At 44.7% G+C, this 19,030-nt stretch overlaps 1 protein-coding gene across 2 annotated transcripts in view; it reads right to left on the bottom strand.

Moving 5' to 3' along the window:
* The window catches only part of MAPK7 (mitogen-activated protein kinase 7), a 517,088-nt gene that overhangs the window by 398,956 nt on the left and 99,102 nt on the right, over positions 1–19,030 (bottom strand). For both annotated transcript variants that reach the window (XM_069651868.1, XM_069651869.1), the window contains exon 2: positions 2,326–2,386. In XM_069651868.1, the coding sequence (XP_069507969.1) occupies positions 2,326–2,386 (61 nt within the window). The remainder of the gene's footprint in view (positions 1–2,325; positions 2,387–19,030) is intronic.

The raw sequence follows: 19,030 nt of genomic DNA, 5'->3' as shown, positions 1-19,030 counted from the left end.
GACAGATACCTTTTGATGTTAAGAGTGTTTTTCCTTAGGTAGGGAAATCCTCATTAGGTTAGGGAAAGCGGGGCGTTTATCAATCCCATAATAAGTTAATGAAATGGCTACTTGTGAAAAACCTATATGCAGTTGTTCGCCTCACATTTCTGACCCCTCAGAAAGCCAACAGTAAAACAGAGTGAAAGAGATACGGATAATATTTATTAAGGCTGGGGAAGCCGCAACGGTACAAGAACCTAAAAGAACTGAACCGGCACACACCCGATGTGCATTAATTGGACTAAGACCCAATAAATCTACCAAAGAGCGTCAGGGCTTTGGGGGAGTCCTTGTGCCACGAAAGTAGGATACAGAGAAGTGTGTTTGAAAACAATCCTGGAGGGATTTGACCACTGGTAAACTCTGAGAAAAAAGTACAAAAAATTATTTCCAAGGGGCGTGAGTGGGGAGAGAAAACACCACCAAGGATATTTTTGGAATTGTAACCAACAAACCCTATAAGAAAATTGTGAACACTGACAATACATTTCTAAAGAACTTTGAGACTGAAAAGAAGTCAATTAGGAGTTGGGCCAGGCAGCAGCCCATTCCAAGGCTGCTGTACAATCCTCCCTTTTTCCTTTTAGTTAGATTTTCTAAGGTCGTTGGGCCAGTTTTTTACCTAGGATTTGGACTTTGGACTATTTGATTTGGGCATTCGACAAGCACCATTAGCTTTCGTTTTAGAAGGCAGGGAACTTCCCTCATAGCAATAGAGCCAGCTAGGCATTTTCATTTTATTTTGAATAAATAGCCTCGAGTCATGACCAAATGTAGTCCGAGTGCTTCTTCGGGTTCGCCACAATAAGTTTCATACAGATATGAAAATCAAATCAGCAATGCCACTGCAAGGCACCAAATATTTCCACGTGTTTTATAATGACCATATTCTGTCTGATTTATTTTTGACTTAAACTGGCAAAAACCATTTGATTTTCAAATGGGATATGGATAGTAACTCGTACTCACTATTTAGTCGTCTTGGTAACAGTGAGTAATTACACTTATCTGGTTTAGATCTATTTAGTTTTTTTTTTTTTTTTTAAATGAGTCAACAGTAAGTCAGACTTAATACTGTATATTAGCTTGGGACTACAGTTTTTCAATCCATGCTTTCAACTTTCAGGTGCCAAAAACAAGCAGTGAGCATTCTGTTGTCCAAGGCATACACGGAGATCCCAGAAGCATTTATTGATTCGCCTGTATTTATTGTGTGTGGTCTAAAAAATGCGCTAAAGCTTGTTTTGGGCACCTGTACACCTCTTTGCTAATGGTAGCCTTATGTTATGGGTGTGCACACTTTGTATTCCATGGGTGTAGAAGAGTAATCTGCTATTGGATTTAATGGCAAGTGAGAAAGGAGGGAGAAGGATGCATCGGTGGATGGATTGGATCACAATCCACCTACATATTTCGAATTTTAAATGTTCACACTGTCAGATAAATCTTTACATCAGAAAAACTATCTTTTAAAGTGAGCGGCCACGTTTTTAAATGGATGAATTGGTGAATGCGAAGGTGATGGACGTATGAACGAATGGTCTTTTAAGCGAGAGGGTGAGTGTTGGACCCACGGATTGGTGAGGGTGTGTGTGAGAGCTGGATGCATGTATGGACTGGTAAGTGAGTCACATGAGGGTGTTGGACGAGTTGGTGACACAGTGAGTGTCTGCTGCATGATGGATGTTAGATGAAGCTGTAAACAGATCTTTACTCCTAGGTGTTTACCAAACATAGTTGATTCGTTCCAACAAAGAGTTGGATGCCATAAAAATCGAATAGTGAAATCTCTTCACCAGTGTATGCTTTAAACACGAAAAACAGCCTGAAAAAAATATATTTTGGTTCACAATGTTACACTTCTGTCAATTATTAAACTCTCTCACGCAAATGTATGCTTTAAATCTACATTTATTGATTCATATTTTCACTGGAGTTTTAGGTTTCAGATGCGGGTGAGGCCAATGAGTGGCGGGGTGTACATAAGGAAAGATGGAAAGGGCGGGGTATGTAAACGGGTGCATGTAACCCAAACATTGTTAAAATGCTGACTTTTCTGGTATTAACAGATTTCCTGGCTAGAAGAACAAGGGTAATAATGACAAGCATTGTCAGTTGTGTTATTGCAACATTATCTGAATCTACCTGTAGGAGCAGTGGGATACATAGTAAAAAATACAATGTGGAGTACCCAGTGTGGGCAAAGACCTTTAATTTTAAAGAAATCAGACTTTTAGCCTGCCTGCAGAAAGTAATTATTTTAAATGTTGCAGCAATCCTCACCAAGTAAGTTGTGGCTTTCTCTGATGCCAAAGCCAGAAACAAGTCTCCCAGCATGGTGAATCTGAAAAACAAACAGATGAACATATATAAATGTGCCTTTCATAACTTTTCTTAGGTTGTAGACATCTTCACTGGCTCTGTGTAAAAGGAGAAGTGGGTATTACATACACTGTGTCTTTTATTTGTGCACACAAACAGGCTGTCGTTAACGTACATTAGAGGCACAGACTTGTCATTTAGCTTAAATGAGCGGACATCGTCCATGCATATGTAGGCACCAAAACACCAGGGAGCAGAAAAAGAAACTACCGTCAGTAAGCACTTACCTGACTGCAGTGCTTTAAGTGGGATGTGAAATCAAAGGGGGCAAGGACTAAAGAAGGCTAGGTGTGATCTAAAGGGGGGGCCAGGGGGTCTGCCCCTAACAACACCTCAAACGACCCTGCAACAATGTATTTTGGTGAGTCAGCATGGTCTTGGTTGGTCTGGTTTGCATCGTATGCATATTTGAAATCCATGACTAACGCAATTTGTAACAAAAACACTCTCACTCAGTATGTATACTAAAATGTAATCAGTGAGTTAATCACCCTCATTCTGTAAATAAATCACAAAAAGGCAAGGAGAACAAATAGCACCAAAGTGGGTTCTTGGCTGCTTTGCAAAAGAAATTAAAGAGCATTTTGGGAACAAGAAAGACCACAGATTTGTATATGACAAATAGGCCACATATTAATTCAAGCATGAAACCCTTCTACGAACGTAATGCACATTAAGCTTGGTGCTCATTTCATTTGTCACATCGTCACCAGGATGCAAAATTTGCTATCGCCGCTAGCCATTGGCTAGTTTTAAACCACAAACCATAAACACTCTTTTAGACATGAAAAAGAAGACAGCCTCACATCTGGGCGCAAGACCTGGGCTGCCCCGTTTAAGCAAGAGCTGACTTCTCCCTTCTATAAATGCATTCCTTTACAAGCTTGTCAATGGGCCGCTGATCCCTGAAATTCTCAACTACTGCGCCTGACAGACTTCTGGCAAACGCACAGAAAAAAAAGAAGATGAAAAACAAATTACAACATGTGCTAATAAGTGGAGACGGAGAGTCCTGGCACCTTCACTACGCAGGTGCAGTTTCTGGAGACTGTCCAGACGCCATTGCAGCTACCCCGGTCCACTTAAAGCCCTGTCTGGCTGTGCACCGGGGTCAGTAAGGTGCTATGCATTGGGTCTGGGTGTGCAGTGCAGGAGGGGGGATCTCTAGCTGCAGATGTAACAGAGAAAGTGCTGCAGAAGGAGGAGCCTCTGTGCAGTAGGAGCATGGAGTGGGAAGTGATGGCAAAGAATAAAAGGACAGAGGGAAAGGATCAATGTGTGCCAGACAGGAACAGTACCTGTACAATGTCTCCAACGTCTATGTACTCTCTATGCATGTCACGGGAACACAGCAGTCCATACTAGGTCTACGCAGCTTGTAAAAGCTTCCTTACAGATGTCACCCTTCCACCCATGGTACTGAAGAGCACCTCTTTTTCCCAGTGAAGCCTTTTCCACATCATGAAAAGGCTTTGCTGTGAATACCTAAAACATAAAATATTTTAGCAAAATTTGGAAAATCTATCACTACACGCATTCGAGCCGAATTAGCAGTTCAACAGCTCCTCAACTAGGTACCAAGGTTTCATTGCTTCTACTACTCCTACGGATGCATATTGAGAGCGTACATACTCTAAGCCAGAGGTCTTCAAACTGTGGGGCGCGCCCCCAGGGGGACGCGGCCGCGTCCTAGGGGGGGGGCGCTAGAGCCCAGAATGAAATGTAAAAAAAAAATATATATTTTTTTTTTTTTAAAAGATTGGAGGAAATGGGAGTGGGCAGCTCACATGGTCAGACTGGACCATAAAACGGTCTTGGGCACCAATGAAAAAATGGCCAGCAGTTGCAAATGGATATTCAGTCCTTTAGTCACAGACTGTTTGAATAGTACCCAAGGGGTTGTTTTTGTTGAAATGTAAACAAATTGTGATATTTAAAGAATATTTATTCAGCAACAATGGTCAAAACTACTAGCTGCATAGTGAAGTAACTCCTCAAACTGGCCCACATTGTCCAAAAAAGTGGCCCATTTTGGACTGGCCTACACTAGCATTTTGCATTTTGGTACGGTCATCGCCCAATTGCCCTATAGGCCAGTCCAAGCCTGTCGGCTCCTCCATAATGGGTGAGAGGGCGTCCACCCACTGGCCCCCTAACCCATTATGGAGGAGCCGAGGAGCCAGCCCAGTGAAACACTGAGCACTCCCTGAGCTGCTTTTTCCAGCTGAGGTGTCAATCTGGAAAAATGAATACCCTTCATTTGAATGATAGACGTAACTTGATGGCCGTGGGACAACCATTTTATGCACCGAATTGGAGAAATATGAACTGCTATGCTTGACCGACGAGCGGCCATTTTAAATGTATTAAGAATCGCCATTTTGCTTGTTAACCATTGCTCATTGCTTTCTGTCTAAAAACTGCTTTGCAGGTTGCAATTCTTGCGGATTCTGCTTACTCCGCTCAACTGTTAACATGAATATGAAAGGACAAGGTCGCGGGACTGAAGAGTTTGCTGAAACTCCTCATGAGTAGCCCAGAGAGGAATGCCCACGCTCCCTCTCTGCAGCCTTGGGAGGAAGCTGCAGGGCATTTAATCACTTCACAGCTGCCAGCCAGTCTCGTACGATGGTAGAATATATTAGAATAATTCAGTTAAAGGCTTGAATTATGCTTCTCTTACGGCCCCCCCTTCGCAAAACCCTTTAGAACGTGTCGGCTCCCAGGACACGAATAGTACCTCATAGATAGCAAAGCTTGGAATGTGGCTCATCCCCCGTGTACAGATTGCTTCCAAGAACAGAACCACTGTGTACTAAAAGATGCCTCCGCACTTTCTAAATTGCACATTGTTACTAGAATAGACATTTTAAGCATTATAATCGTCATACTTGTCGGATATGTCCATCGTCATCCCGAGTTCAAAGGAACTTAATACAGAGGGGTGTTGAACATGACTTTGCTGATTGTATGATATGCATTTTGTAAATCTGTAACTGATGTACGCAATTCGCTCTCTTGCGTCCCTCGAGGTCTAGGAAACTCACGTCGCGGGGCGTGAGATCAGAATTGGCCAATTGATACTATCTTTTGCTTGCAATAAACCCTAGCATTGGGAATTTGAAACCTCGTGTCTGGCGCATCTTTTCGTGTATGGTTATTGCCTTGTTTCCATTGCACGAAGGACCCTTAGGGGCCCCTTTCAAGATGGCGCCCGAATAGGGACCCTCCCCCACTTGCCCCATCGTATACGTTGTAACGGAGTAAAGGCGGAAGAACGGCGAGGACGGGACGGTCGAGCCGGGATCAAGAAGTGTACGGGGCGCCCTGTAGAAGAGAGGAGAGATTCCTTCCGCAGATCTGCACACATCTGATCCCTGATCGACGTACCGGGCCAGAGGGCAAAGGAGGCGAGGGTCCCGAGACAAGGCAGAAGCCAGAGAAGCGCAGACACGACGTGGGGAGAGGTTGCGTTAGAACAGGCGACTTGTTTTATCAGGTGAGTCATTCCCCGATTCAAAGAGAAACCTGATGTTTGGTAGAGTGTTGATTTTGCAAACTCAAACGTCCAGGTAAAAGTGGCTAACCAAAGGGGAAGGTTAAAGAAACATGCCTGGAGTAATGTCCACTTTAGCAGGGCTTTTCAGCTGCGGTAGACAGTCCTTGGAGTATGGCCAAAGTGCACCGCCTGGGGGAACGCTGGCTTATGATATGTATGCGAAAGATGGTGTGGGTGCGATAATGTTTTGTGAGATTTGGCATAGGCAAACTAGAAAGCAACCCGACCATCAGTGGCCGATTAATGGTAGTTTTGAGATGGGGAGGATAGAGAACCTAGAGAGGGTGCTGATTAGAAAGAAAGCGCGACCTGCAGCTTTTGAGACCGTCAAAGATTGGAGGAGGGAAGCGGTGCTCCGACTAAGGAGTAGAGAGAAGCATGCGCGTAAGCATAAAACGAAGCTTGAGATAGCAGAAGAGAAGGAAGAGGAGTGGACTGAGAGTCTAAGACGGGAAGGGAGACGGGACCACATGAACATAGACAGAATATACCCGCAACGGGAACTACACATAGCAGATGAATTAATGGAACATTTGTTAACTAACACGGGTCGAGGCCCAAAACCAGAATCGAAACCAAACACGCCAGCAGTGACTGCACGGGCCCAACCAATAGCTCTCATACCCCCTCCCGCAGCCCGAGCACTTCCCCTCACGCAAACGTTAACCCAAGCCCCGCCCACAGCACGAGCACTCCCACAAGCGCGGACCGCGGACACACAATTTCCCAGCACCCAGCAAGGCCCTTCACAGATGCCACCTGTATCACTTGTCCCATCCGCACCTCCCGCTCTAGAGACAGATTCAGCACCATCCGCCCCTCCCGAAGTCGAGATTGAGACTGGGGAGGCGAGAGGCGGGGCTGAAGGAACAGGATTTGGACGGTTAACTCTAAGCGCAATCAGCAAAGAGAGAAAGATTGAATTACGGCAAGAGGCAGAAATGTACATAGAAGGAAATGATGAGACAGCAGCATTGGCCTCATTGTATGGGTACCGAAGAAGAGACGAGAGACAGGTAGTGTTGGAATGCATGGGGGAAATTCTGGTGGGAGAACGGAAAAAGATACTTGGGAATTTACCGCCACAGCGGTTGTTAGATTTGAATAAGTTAGCACGCAGTGAGCAAAAAGATGTGGATGTAAGAAAACATGTGCACAAACTGACTGAAGTAAAAAATGAAATGGAAGACAGATAGGTGAGGCGTCAAGGTTGAGTATAAAAAAATCATGGCCGAGAGTTTTTCCAGGTGGTACAAAGCATTTGCCGGTACCGGGACAGATAGGCGATAAACAAAGATTGTAGGTATGGGTAGGGGAAACAATGCGATGGATGTTGAACAAAAGAACGTCAGTAAAAGAAGTAAGTGAGATATGTTATGGGTACCCATTGGAGATGAGAAAGGAAGCGATGCAAAGGATAGTAGGGGTGTTACTGCAGCAGGTCATTGGATACAATAGAGGTAGAGGTAATGCACAAGGCCGGGGAAATTTGAATAATATGCATGGGGTGTCATTGGGATTAAATCAATGTGCGTACTGTAAGGAGGAAGGACACTGGCGAGCGCAATGCCCGCACCTACAGAATAGAGGTGGTTTGGTCAGAGAAGGCCTCATAGAGGACATCAGGGGTCGAACGGCCCAAGAAGAAGTAACATGCAGCAGCAGCAGGGATATACCAATGGAGGTACTCAAACCCAATCATATGGCCAAAACCAAGCACAACAGAACCAGACATTGAACCAAAGTGTTTCGAACCAAAATCAGGGCGGGCAGGGCCAACAGAGAAATGATCAGAGTGGAGGACATCGAGGGGGAAATGGGAATATTTTTGATACACAACCAAACACGCATTATAGCAGTAGCGGTGACTACACATCGGACGATGTGTTATTTTCGCGATAGGACAGCCCACGACAGGGGTCGGAACCAGTGTCTATTCACGTGAATCAGAGAGGACCCTTCCTTCTCAGAGAGCACCGTTTCCTTGTAGATACAGGGGCACAGAAGTGTTCGATAGACCACCACTTGGTTCCGGAGATACCACTGTCGGGGCAGAAGAATGTTTCTGTAGGGTTCGCAGGTACACCAGTAATTAACCCCATGTCCGAAGCTGTCCCAATTACAATAGGACCATTTATGGAGCAGTGTCCATTTCATTTGACAGAGAATTGTGGAGAGAACTTGCTAGGATTAAATTTGTTGAGAAAATTGGGGGCAGTCATACGTTGTACGGCAGACGGGGTGTTCCTCACGATGTGGCCTCACGATGCACCGGTGACGGAATTCATGTCAAACGAGTTGCCAGAAGAGTACCAACCTGTCTGTGGGCAATGCATGATAATGATGTAGGATGCTTGAAAATAGAGCCAGCAAAAATAACTTTGAAAGAAGGTGTAACACTACCACGAATTCCCCAGTATAACATTTCTGTTGAAGGTGAGAAGGGATTGAAAAGCTTTGTTACTGACCTGGTGAGATTGGGGGTGGTTGAGGAAATTGCAGGAAGCACGTGCAACAGCCCGATTCTTCCAGTTTACAAGAAAGGAGGCAATGAAGTACCCTATCGTTTCATTATTGATCTGCGCGCATTAAACAAAGTGGTAGAGCCACAATTCCCCTTGGTCCCAGATGTCACAATAATACTGACAATGATACCGGTCACTGCAGAATACTTTAGTGTAGTTGATTTGAAGAACGCATTCTTTAGCATCCCAGTGGATAAAAGCAGTAGATATCTGTTCGCGTTCACTCTATGAGGTTGATCATTCACATTCACACGCATTCCACAAGGATATACAGAAAGCCCGAGCATTTACAGCACAGCGCTAAAAGAGCAGCTAGACATGCTAGAACTACCCGAAGGTTGCGTACTCTTGCAGTACATAGATGACTTGTTATTAGCTGCTGACACGAAAGAGATCTGCAAAGAAAGTACTGTATTACTCTTGACACATTTAGCGACCCATGGTCATAAGGCAAGTTTGAAGAAATTCCTGTATAATCAAAAGGAGGTGTCTTATTTGGGATACTTACTTTCGAAAGAAGGGAGAAGATTAACACCAGAACGCATAAAAAGTATTTCTAGTATGCCTATTCCAAAAACTCAAAAAGGAGTGAGAGCTGTAATAGGCATGGCCTCTTATTGTCGGCAGTGGATCAGTAATTTTGCGTTGATTGTGAAGCCGATGATAAAATTGACTAAAAAGGATGCAGAGATGCCTTTGAGTGGGATGAGGAATGTCAAAAAGCATTTGAGCAATTGAAAGTTGCATTGTGTGTTGCGCCAGTTTTAGGCACTCCCAACTATAAAAAGATCTTCAGACTATTTGTGAGTGAGAGTGAAGGATGTGCATTGGCGGTTTTGACACAGGAACAAGGTGGAAGAAATAGGCCGTGCGGCTATTTTTCTTGCGCGTTGGACCCTGTAGCGCGCGCACTACCACGATGTTTGCAATCCGTCGCAGCGGCTGCTGCGTCAGTGAAACAAACGGAAGGAATGGTACTGGGGCACACTTTAATTCTGATGGTGCCACATGCTATAGACGTTCTATTAAATAGGACGAAGACCAAAACCTCACCTCAGCTAGACTGACAAGATATGAGCTCATCTTGTTTGCACCCCACATCCAAATTATGAGGTGTAGCGCATTGAATCCTGCAGAATTAATGCCACTGCCCATAGCAGAAATTGGTGACAACGAATCACCACCTCATGATTGTTTAATGATCACTAAAGAAGAAACAAAGGGAAGAATTGATTTGAGCGATATCCCACAAAAAGAGCCAGATGGGGAGTTATTTTGCGATGGCTCTTATTTTAAATTACCTGGTGGCACATCAACGGCTGCATATGCAATTACTACCCTAAAGAGAGTTGTAGAGAGCAGAAGGATCCCCTACAATTCGGCACAAGCCGCAGAAATAATAGCACTGACCCGAGCCTGTGAACTCTCTGAGAATCTGAATGTAAATATTTATACTGACAGCCAGTACGCCTTTGGCGTGGTTCACAATTTTGGCCGACTTTGGGCTGAGAGGGGTTTCTTGACATCACATGGAGCCAGGATTCAGCATGGCCCTTTGATTGTGCGATTGTTGTCTGCGCTCACGTTTCCAAAACGCCTAGCTATAGTAAAGTGCGAGGCGCATAAGAAAGTAACATGCAGAGTGGGAGAGGGAAACGCGTTTGTAGACAGGATTGCGAAGCAAACAGCCACAGATTTGGGGAATAAAATGATGACAGTACAGACTGAGGAAGTACCTTGTATGAAAGAGAATGGAGTTGCAACAGTCAAAGAAATGCAGGCTGAGGCCACGACCGAAGAGATGCAGGGGTGGGCTAAGGGCTCTGCTGAGTTAGATTTGGAAGGATGTTGGGTGGACAAGGAAACAAAGAACTGGATGTTGCCAAATTGTTACGTAACTGCAATGGTTACAATGGCGCATAGCCCTACCCACATTTGCGCAAAGAAAATGGTACAGCATTTATCCACAGTATGGAAGAATGAGCACATAAAAAATAATGCAGAAAGGCTAGTGCAGAATTGTATCACATGCCTGCAACACAATGTAGGAAAGGGAACCGTGACTCCAGCAGGTAGTTTCGGCCCAACCTCTATGCCATTTGAGGTGGTCCATTTTGATTTCATAGAAATGGAAAGGTGCCAGAACTACAAGTACGTGTTAGTGGTAATCTGTGCATTCAGCAAGTGGGTGGAGGCATATCCTTTAAAAGACTGTACTGCCATGTCCACAGCAAAAGTAATGCTGAAGGAGTACTTCTCCCGGTTTGGGTTGCCTCGTGTCCTGTGGTCAGACAACGGCCCCCACTTTGTTGGCGCAGTAGTGCTACAGATATGTGCAGGTCTGCAAATAGAAAAGCAATTCCACAGTTCCAGGCATCCCAGTTCTGCCGGGCTTGTGGAGAGACACAACGGAATCCTGAAGTCAAAGATAGCGAAATTTGCGCTGGGAGCAAGTTGAGTTGGGTGGATGCATTACCTCTAGCGCTGTTGTGTATGCGCACGTCTGTGCAGGCTAAGACTGGGCTCTCCCCTTATGATATTATAATGGGGAGACCAGCAAATGTATAGTGCGCACCGCAGCCCAGAAAATGATGCGAGGTCGAGCATCCTATGTTAAGCACTTACTGTGGACTTTTAATACAAAAGTTGCGTTTGATTGATCAGCAGGTGCAGGAGGCGTTGCCGATGCGATATACAGGACCGGGGCACTCACTGGAGCCTGGGAGCTGGGTGCTAATTAGAAACTTTGAACGGAAGACAGCATTAGCACCCAGGGGGCGTGGCCCCTATCAAGTAACGTCACTGAAAACTTTGCTTGATCCAGACGACGAGAAAAAGACAACGATCTCAGAAACGAAAGAAACTGTTGCCAGTCCAGTGCCACAGCATCAGCCTGAGCGAGAAGTGAAAGTTGAAACAAAGCGCAAACGAGAAGTGAAACTCGAAACACAGCCTGAGGAGGCTGCCAGTAAGGGGGAAGGGCGAAAAGTGCCCCAACGTTGCTCAGCAGAAACAACATCACTGCCGAACGACACAAACCCTGCATTGCAAACCAGAGCAGAAACAACGCGTGCACCCCTTTGGCGCCCACCAGTTCTCGCGAATGCACCAAAGCCAGAGAAAGAAACTACATCATTGCCACGACGCCCATCGCTGCCCATCATTGTGCCACAGGCTGACACTGAGCCTGATACTGGAAATGCAAGGGCACTATTCACGGATCATACAATAGCAGGAGTGAATCGATATAATCTGCGGCCTCGACAGGCAAAGTGATCCACAGATCTTTGGTGCTTTTCTTTTTGGCCTTTGGTTCTACTCACGGACGGAGTAGGAACCAGGGGCGTAGAGGAGAGAAGTGTGAGAATTGTGCAAGTCGGACAATTCAAAACTCACGGCTCCTCGGTGCGCTTATAAAGTACATGTGTCCTAAGCCAGAGCGGGACAAGCTGGATGCACATGGTACTCTATCAATAAAGAACTGTTCAGAAATCGTCTGAGCAGTGGGAGAAAGAACAACTAATCTTGCTCGGGAGTGGATAAATGATCCAGGCTGTGAAAAGGCTGGGAGAATTGAACTGTGACATTTTTCGTTGAACTTTTCTGGCATCAAGAACGAGAGACATTCACGACGAACTTCGCCAGCAAGAAGAAGGACGATGAAGAACAAGTCAAGACCGGTTTCAGCCTCCTCCTGCACCCCTGCTAAAAAAATAATAGATTTAGAGACTGTAAATTTAGGGAAAACGCATGGTAAAAGGAATAAGGTACTGATTTGGACATTGGTCCTGTTTCTTAAGTATGATAGTACCAACAATAACAGCTATTACACTATGGTTCCTGGAGTGCGTACACCCATTAGAAACACTTTTGCCAAAAACAGCTACTGAAAGCCCGGTTCATGTAATCACTGGTACTTTGCCCCCAATGGAAGAAAGACAGAGAAGGTTATGGCAACAATACATTGTTGCTCATCATGAACATGACCCATGGAATGTTAAAGAAAAAAGATTGCTGGGTTTGCGCCCATTTACCACAGCACGGTGGGAAAGGGATAGGCTGGTATGCACAACCATTGCCATTGATTTATTCCTGTGAAGTAACGTTAAGTGCAATGTTCTTTGGGAAATGGAACAAGAGTAATACGGGTCAGCTAGATGAGACCAATATGAATGAATTAGAGGAAGTAATCATGAGACCTGTGGGTTGTTCCATATTCCAAAAAGCTCACGTATTTGCACTAGAACCCAGAGAAAGAAGACACGAAAAATAACAAAACTAGATAGATTACATAGGCAGAATAGACCAACCCCGCCAGCAGAAAGAACATCAATAATGACATTTCGGATGAGGGATGAATGGAACAAAGATGCTTTTCCCCCTGCCTATGCAGTGGATCACAGCCCCAAAACTGCTCCCCTATGTCTACAGAAAAAGGGTTCCTATAAAGTAGGAACATTTAGCAACTGCCTGAACATAGAGGTTTTAAAACCTGAAATAGAACCCGTGTACGTGGGAGATCCTGTTTATTTTATATGTGGAGAAAAAGCATATCCATGGTTACCTAGGAACTGGGGAGGTACATGCTACCTAGGTCTACTGTTTCCAGGAGTGTTCCTCTTGGAGACAGCAGAAGTAGCCAGACGAACAAAAGGTAGAACTCAAAGGAGTAGTGAGGATGGAATGATAGCAATGGATATAGCCAAATCATTGATACCGTTCTTGTCCCAAATAGAAAACTCTTACAATATAAGAAAACTGTCTGGAATATTACAAAAAACAATAGATTCCACAACAGATATTTTATTGAATATGACGTTAGAAGAAAAAGGAATAAGACTGATGGCACTCCAAAACAGGCTGCCTCTCGATATAATATTAGTTGATCGTGGGGGAATTTGCAAGCTCGTAAAAACTGCATGCTGTGTGTATATAGAGGACTACTCCCCTACGATATTTAAAGCGATCCGGAAATTACATGTCATAAGTTCCACACACTCTACTGAAGCAGGGGGTTGGGGGGATAGAATACTGGTTATGGGGATTATTGCGGTCTTGGGGATGGAAGTTAATTTCGATACTAATGATGGTACTCGGGATATTCATAACATGCTGCTGTTGCATACAATGCTTACCAATAATATGCACTGAAATAACTGATGGATGTACTAAGGGATGTATGCACATGGTGTTGAGAGGAAAACAAACGCATGGCCGGAATAACAGAGACACTGAGGAAACAAAAATAGTAAAACAATTCATGGCGATAGACATTAAGGATGGAAATGATTCAGATGCAGATACCCCAGACTCCTCCTCAAAAGAGGAGGATACAATGAATAAATAAGATGTTTGACACACGGCCAAAAGGAGGGTTTGTCAATCTGGAAAAATGAATACCCTTCATTTGAATGATAGACGTAACTTGATGGCCATGGGCCAACCGTCTTATGCACCGAATTGGAGAAATATGAACTGCTATGCTTGACCGACGAGTGGCCATTTTAAATGTAGTAAGAATCGCCATTTTGCTTGTTAACCATTGCTCATTGCTTTCTGTCTAAAAACTGCTTTGCAGCTTGCAATTCTTGCGGATTCTGCTTACTCTGCTCAACTGTTAACATTGTTGTCTGAATATGAAAGGACAAGGTCCCTGGACTGAAGAGTTTGCTGAAACTCCTCATGAATAGCCCAGAGAGGAATGCCCACGCTCCCTCTCTGTAGCCTTGGGAGGAAGCTGCAGGGCATTTAATCACTTCACAGCTGCCAGCCAGTCTCGTACGATGGTAGAATATGTTAGAATAATACAGTTAAAGGCTTGAATTATGCTTCTCTTATGCCCCCCCCTTTGCAAAACCCTTTAGAACGTGTCGGCTCCCAGGACACGAATAGTACCTCATAGATAGCAAAGCTTGGAATGTGGCTCTTCCCCAGTGTACCGATTGCTTCCAAGAACAGAACCACTGTGTTCTAAAAGATACCTCCGCACTTTCTAAATTGCACATTGTTACTAGAATAGACATCGAAAGCATTATAATCGTCATACTCGTCGGATATGTCCATCGTCATCCCGAGTTCAAAGGAACTTAATACAGAGGGGTGTTGAACATGACTTTGCAGATTGTATGATATGCATTTTGTATATATGTAACTGATGTCCGTAATTCGCTCTCTTGCATCCCTCGAGGTCTAGGAAACTCACGTTGCGAGGCGTGAGATCAGAATTGGCCAATTGATACTATATTTTGCTTCCAATAAACCCCAGCATTGGGAATTTGAAACCTCATGTCTGGCGCATCTTTTCGTGTATGGTCACTGCCTTGTTTCCATAGCACGAGGGACCCTTAGGGGCCCCTTTCAGAGGGAGTGCTCCTAGGCTGGCTGAACTGTCAAAGGGCAACACTGGGCCTCATTACGAGTTTGGAGGTAACCATGCCGCTATTTGCGGCATGGCTGCCTCCAAACTCGGTCCAACTCCGGCATGGTTAATGGAGCCATTACCGGTCCATTCCAAGGTCGGAGGGACCGGTAATTCCCCATTCACCAGGGCCATTCCCCATTCCCATTTGAGCCCCCATAGGGCTCAATGGGAAGGGGGAAGGCGGCAATAACGGTACCGCAAACTGCGGTACCGTTATTGACCCTGGTATCCCTTTGTGGGTCCCTCCTTAACTCCTGCAAAAACCAGGCGTTACGGAAGGACTCGCAAAGGGAACTCTTAGTAGGGCGGTAAGGGATTACCGGCACCGGTGCCCTTACCGGTGCCAGTAATCCCTTACCGCCCACCTCGTAATGAGGCCCACTGTTTGCCTTTGACAGTTCAGTTCCCCAGCCGCACATTATCACTGAGCCATGCAACGCTGGTGGAGTTTTGCTTCGCCAGCCTTGCATAGCTCATTGGAAATGCTGACTCGGGCACTGCATGTATGTATGTATGTATGTATGTGCGAGGGGGTGCTCCTGTGCCTCCTTGCACATACGGGCAGAGCAACCTGGAGCGGGGCATTTTAGCAACCACACGCAGGCCCCTACAGAAGGTACGTTTATGGCGATTTATTTTTTATTTAAATTTGTGGATGTGTGTATGCTTGTGTTTTGGGACTGTGGTGGGAGCAGGATGGGCGGCAGGACTGGGATAGTGGTGGGAGTAGGGTGGGGAGAGCCCAGGGTCTGTGCTGGGAATAGGGTGCGGTGACGACACGCAAAAGTTCATAGTGATTTCTACATACTGTCCATCTGGCACTTTTGGGGGGGCCAGGCCTGCCCAAACTTTGCTCAGGGGGGGCCCAGGACAAAAAAGTTTGAAGACCACTGCTCTAAGCTATGCTGATATTATCAAAGTGTCTGCTCTTTCTCATTCAGTTCTTTTGCAGATCACAATAAGCATTCTAAGAAATTTGCCACCTTATGAGAACTTTAAAAGAATCAGAAATCATGTTATAATCTATGGAAACGTAATTTGTCAGATAATAGTCAGCAATATATTGATCCATTTAAAGTGCTCTCAATCAGCCAGGGTAGATTTTAGGGTTGTTTAACTTTGAGTGCCTGCTACTGCTGGGTTCCTGAGGGCTGGAAAAAAAAAACAAAGAAACTTCCAACCAAGACTTTGAGGGCGAAGGGGGGCAGGACCTACTATGGGCAGCCAATGCATTAAGTTACTATTTTTGATTTCACATTTAAGAGTGAACGAGCTGGGCCTCAATCAATACAAAGTCATATTTGAGACCCTTGGGTAACAAAATATCATTTATTTTGAAGCTGAGGTTTGAGTTGAATAATATGAATGTTGGGTCACTGCCGGTGAATAAACAGACACCTCGAAGCCACGGTTAGAGATTCAAGGGGCTTAATTAAACAAACAGAAAAGTGAAGGAATTAGGTTTAACTGAAGTCCGATCATGAAAATGAAGAAACAAGTCAAGCTTTCGCTCTGAGGATGGTGAGTCCTTGCCTCTCTCCCTTAGACTAGGCCATCCGGTGGGAAGGATGCTGGTCTTTTTTAGAGGTTAAGCTGTTGCTCTTCCGTTGAGGCCCCACCAACCACAGTGCCAGGTTAATATTTGATTAAAATCGCTATCTCCTACCGGTAGGAGGCGCAGCTGTATTAAAAAAAAAAAAACTTGTATCCTGAGTTATTGTTTCTATTTTGGCAAGATACATTTCTTAAAGTAGCCTACTTTTGGTGTTGCAACTACTTTATAACTAGAGATATTGTTCGTCAATTATTCAAACCACAAATGCTTCAATAGGTACTTCTAGGTATGACTAATAGGACATTTTTTCCTCCTGGTTTTTGCAGAAAAATGTAGGTCTTTCAACAGAGCTGAGCATTTACAAAGTTCAATTTCTTCTCTAGCTTATCTTTTTCTCCTATTTCCACCCACTATCAGCCAACGTTGACCTCACCTGCTCGCACGGTCCCCTTTAAGGTGGCTGGATTCTCCTGCTCAATTTCCACTTCCCTGGCACATATTATTTAGTACCTTTGAAACCTTGGCCCAGACACATGCCTTCAATATCAAACCTTGACAAATGAAAGATTATACCTTTGTATGTGCAGTCTATGATGGCCAAAAATACCCCAAATGAGTGGGTAAACCTACTATACCTGTGAATGTGGCTAATCAACGTCAACCCAGCTATAACCGGCACATGAAACACAGTAGTCATCCTCATGCATAAAACACACTGCACACACAAATAAATCAATCTGGAAGATTGGGAATGAGATACTCTGGCGCAGCCTCTAGTACTGAAAATGCTATATCGCTACAATACAAGGACTAGTTGACAAGGTTCCTAGCCGCAAAGGTAATTTCAGGGCATGTAGGCACAAACACATTTGCAGCCTCATCTCAAGGCAAAGCTGAATCTGAATACAAAAACGCCTTCGTTAGTATTAGAAACACAGAAAAAACAAACCCAAAAAACTAAGAACAAGACACATATTTCAAGGGCTTTATTATGGCTCAAGTCTCTCACAAATCTTCAGTTCCAACATTAGAGATTCTAGTGCGGGATAAGAGATTCACAGAGAGTGCTGTGGAGCGCTGGTAGCTTGCCACCACTGGTTGGGCACCTCCCTGGACAAGAGCACAGGGCAAACCCCTCTGAAATCCTGGGAGAGTACATACAAGATGCACATTAAGGGGCCCTGGCAGCAATACCCCCCTTACACTATACCTCATTGTCTAAGTCGGATCTGCATGGGACTTGCAGCAAATTCGGCCATTCTCCTCTTCAACTTAAATGTCCCTGCCCCAATTCGTTCCATGGCACCTTCTGTATCCAGCCCCATTAAAACTAGAATGCCAATTGAAACTATTAAGAATACTGAACAAGCCAAGGACCAGAAAGGATATACTGTGAATCCTAAGAAAGCCCAGGTTCAGGAGCGGCAAGTTACAAATCCTGAGAAAGCCATGGTCCACGCGGAACCTATTGTGAATCCTCAGATAGCCATGGCGCACGCAGAAACTGCTGAGAATCCTAAGAAAGTAGCTGTTCACATAGGACATGTTGTGAATCCTGAGAAGGACAATGTCTATGAGAAACCTCTTGTGATGCATAAGAAGGTGAAACGTCTAGCAGGGAACAGAGGTGAGGCCTAAAGAAATTGAAGATCAAAGAAGGAAATAGTGAGAAATTGTCAAGTTGCAAGCTACTAGCTAGCCATAAAAAGTCACTTGCCACCTATTCTATACAAACAGCACACCATTTCTTTCTCACCAAGAGTCAATGGCTAAAAGCCTAAGAATTATGCAGTATACGGAAGACCAAGTGCTCCCTGTGTACAAATCCATATACTGAGAATCTGTTTGTCGATCCAGAAAAACAGACACCCCTCGATCATGGGGAAATGTACTATGTTGGCCGAAGACCAACCGTCTCATGCTCTTATAGTTAGAGATACATAATCATAAACTTGACCAGAGTGCGGCCATTTTAAGGTGACTGAAACCGCCATCTTGTTTTCTCTAACGTTTGCTTCTTGCTTTCTGTTCAAATTGCTTTGCTGAAATGATATTCTGCTTTACGAGTGTGCAATGCAAGGCCAACGGAAAATATGTTGAAACATATCGTAGCAACCCTGATAGAAATACCCGGTCCCCTCCCGCGCGCTATCCTTGAAAGAGGGCAGCGAGGCATCTTAATCAGCCCGCAGGTGCCAGCATGTCTCGAAAACACAGTAGAAATGCTGAGAACGAACATTAAATGACTTGAATTATGTTCTCCTTTATAGCCCCCCTTCTCTAGCCCTGTAGAGTCCTGGAGAGCGAGTTGACCCTCTGGACCTAAATAGAAACTAGGAGATAGGAAGGCCTGGAATGTGGCTCTCCCCCCACACGCAGCTAGCTGGCGAGAACAAACGCACTGTGTTCTTTTCAATAAAGACTCATGTCTGCAACCTTACAAAATTGCAAACTGTTGCTAAAACAAATGTTTAAGGTGTCATACTGGTGTCGTACCCATCACAATTGTCAATCATCATGCTCACTTCAAAGGAGATGTGCAAGGG

Source organism: Ambystoma mexicanum, chromosome 3p, assembly GCF_040938575.1.
Source record: "Ambystoma mexicanum isolate Mex_15411 chromosome 3p, UKY_AmexF1_1, whole genome shotgun sequence".
NCBI classification, from domain to species: Eukaryota; Metazoa; Chordata; class Amphibia; order Caudata; family Ambystomatidae; genus Ambystoma; species Ambystoma mexicanum.
The sequence above is the reverse complement of the archived record's forward strand: the minus strand, read 5'-3'. Positions and strand labels throughout refer to the sequence as shown.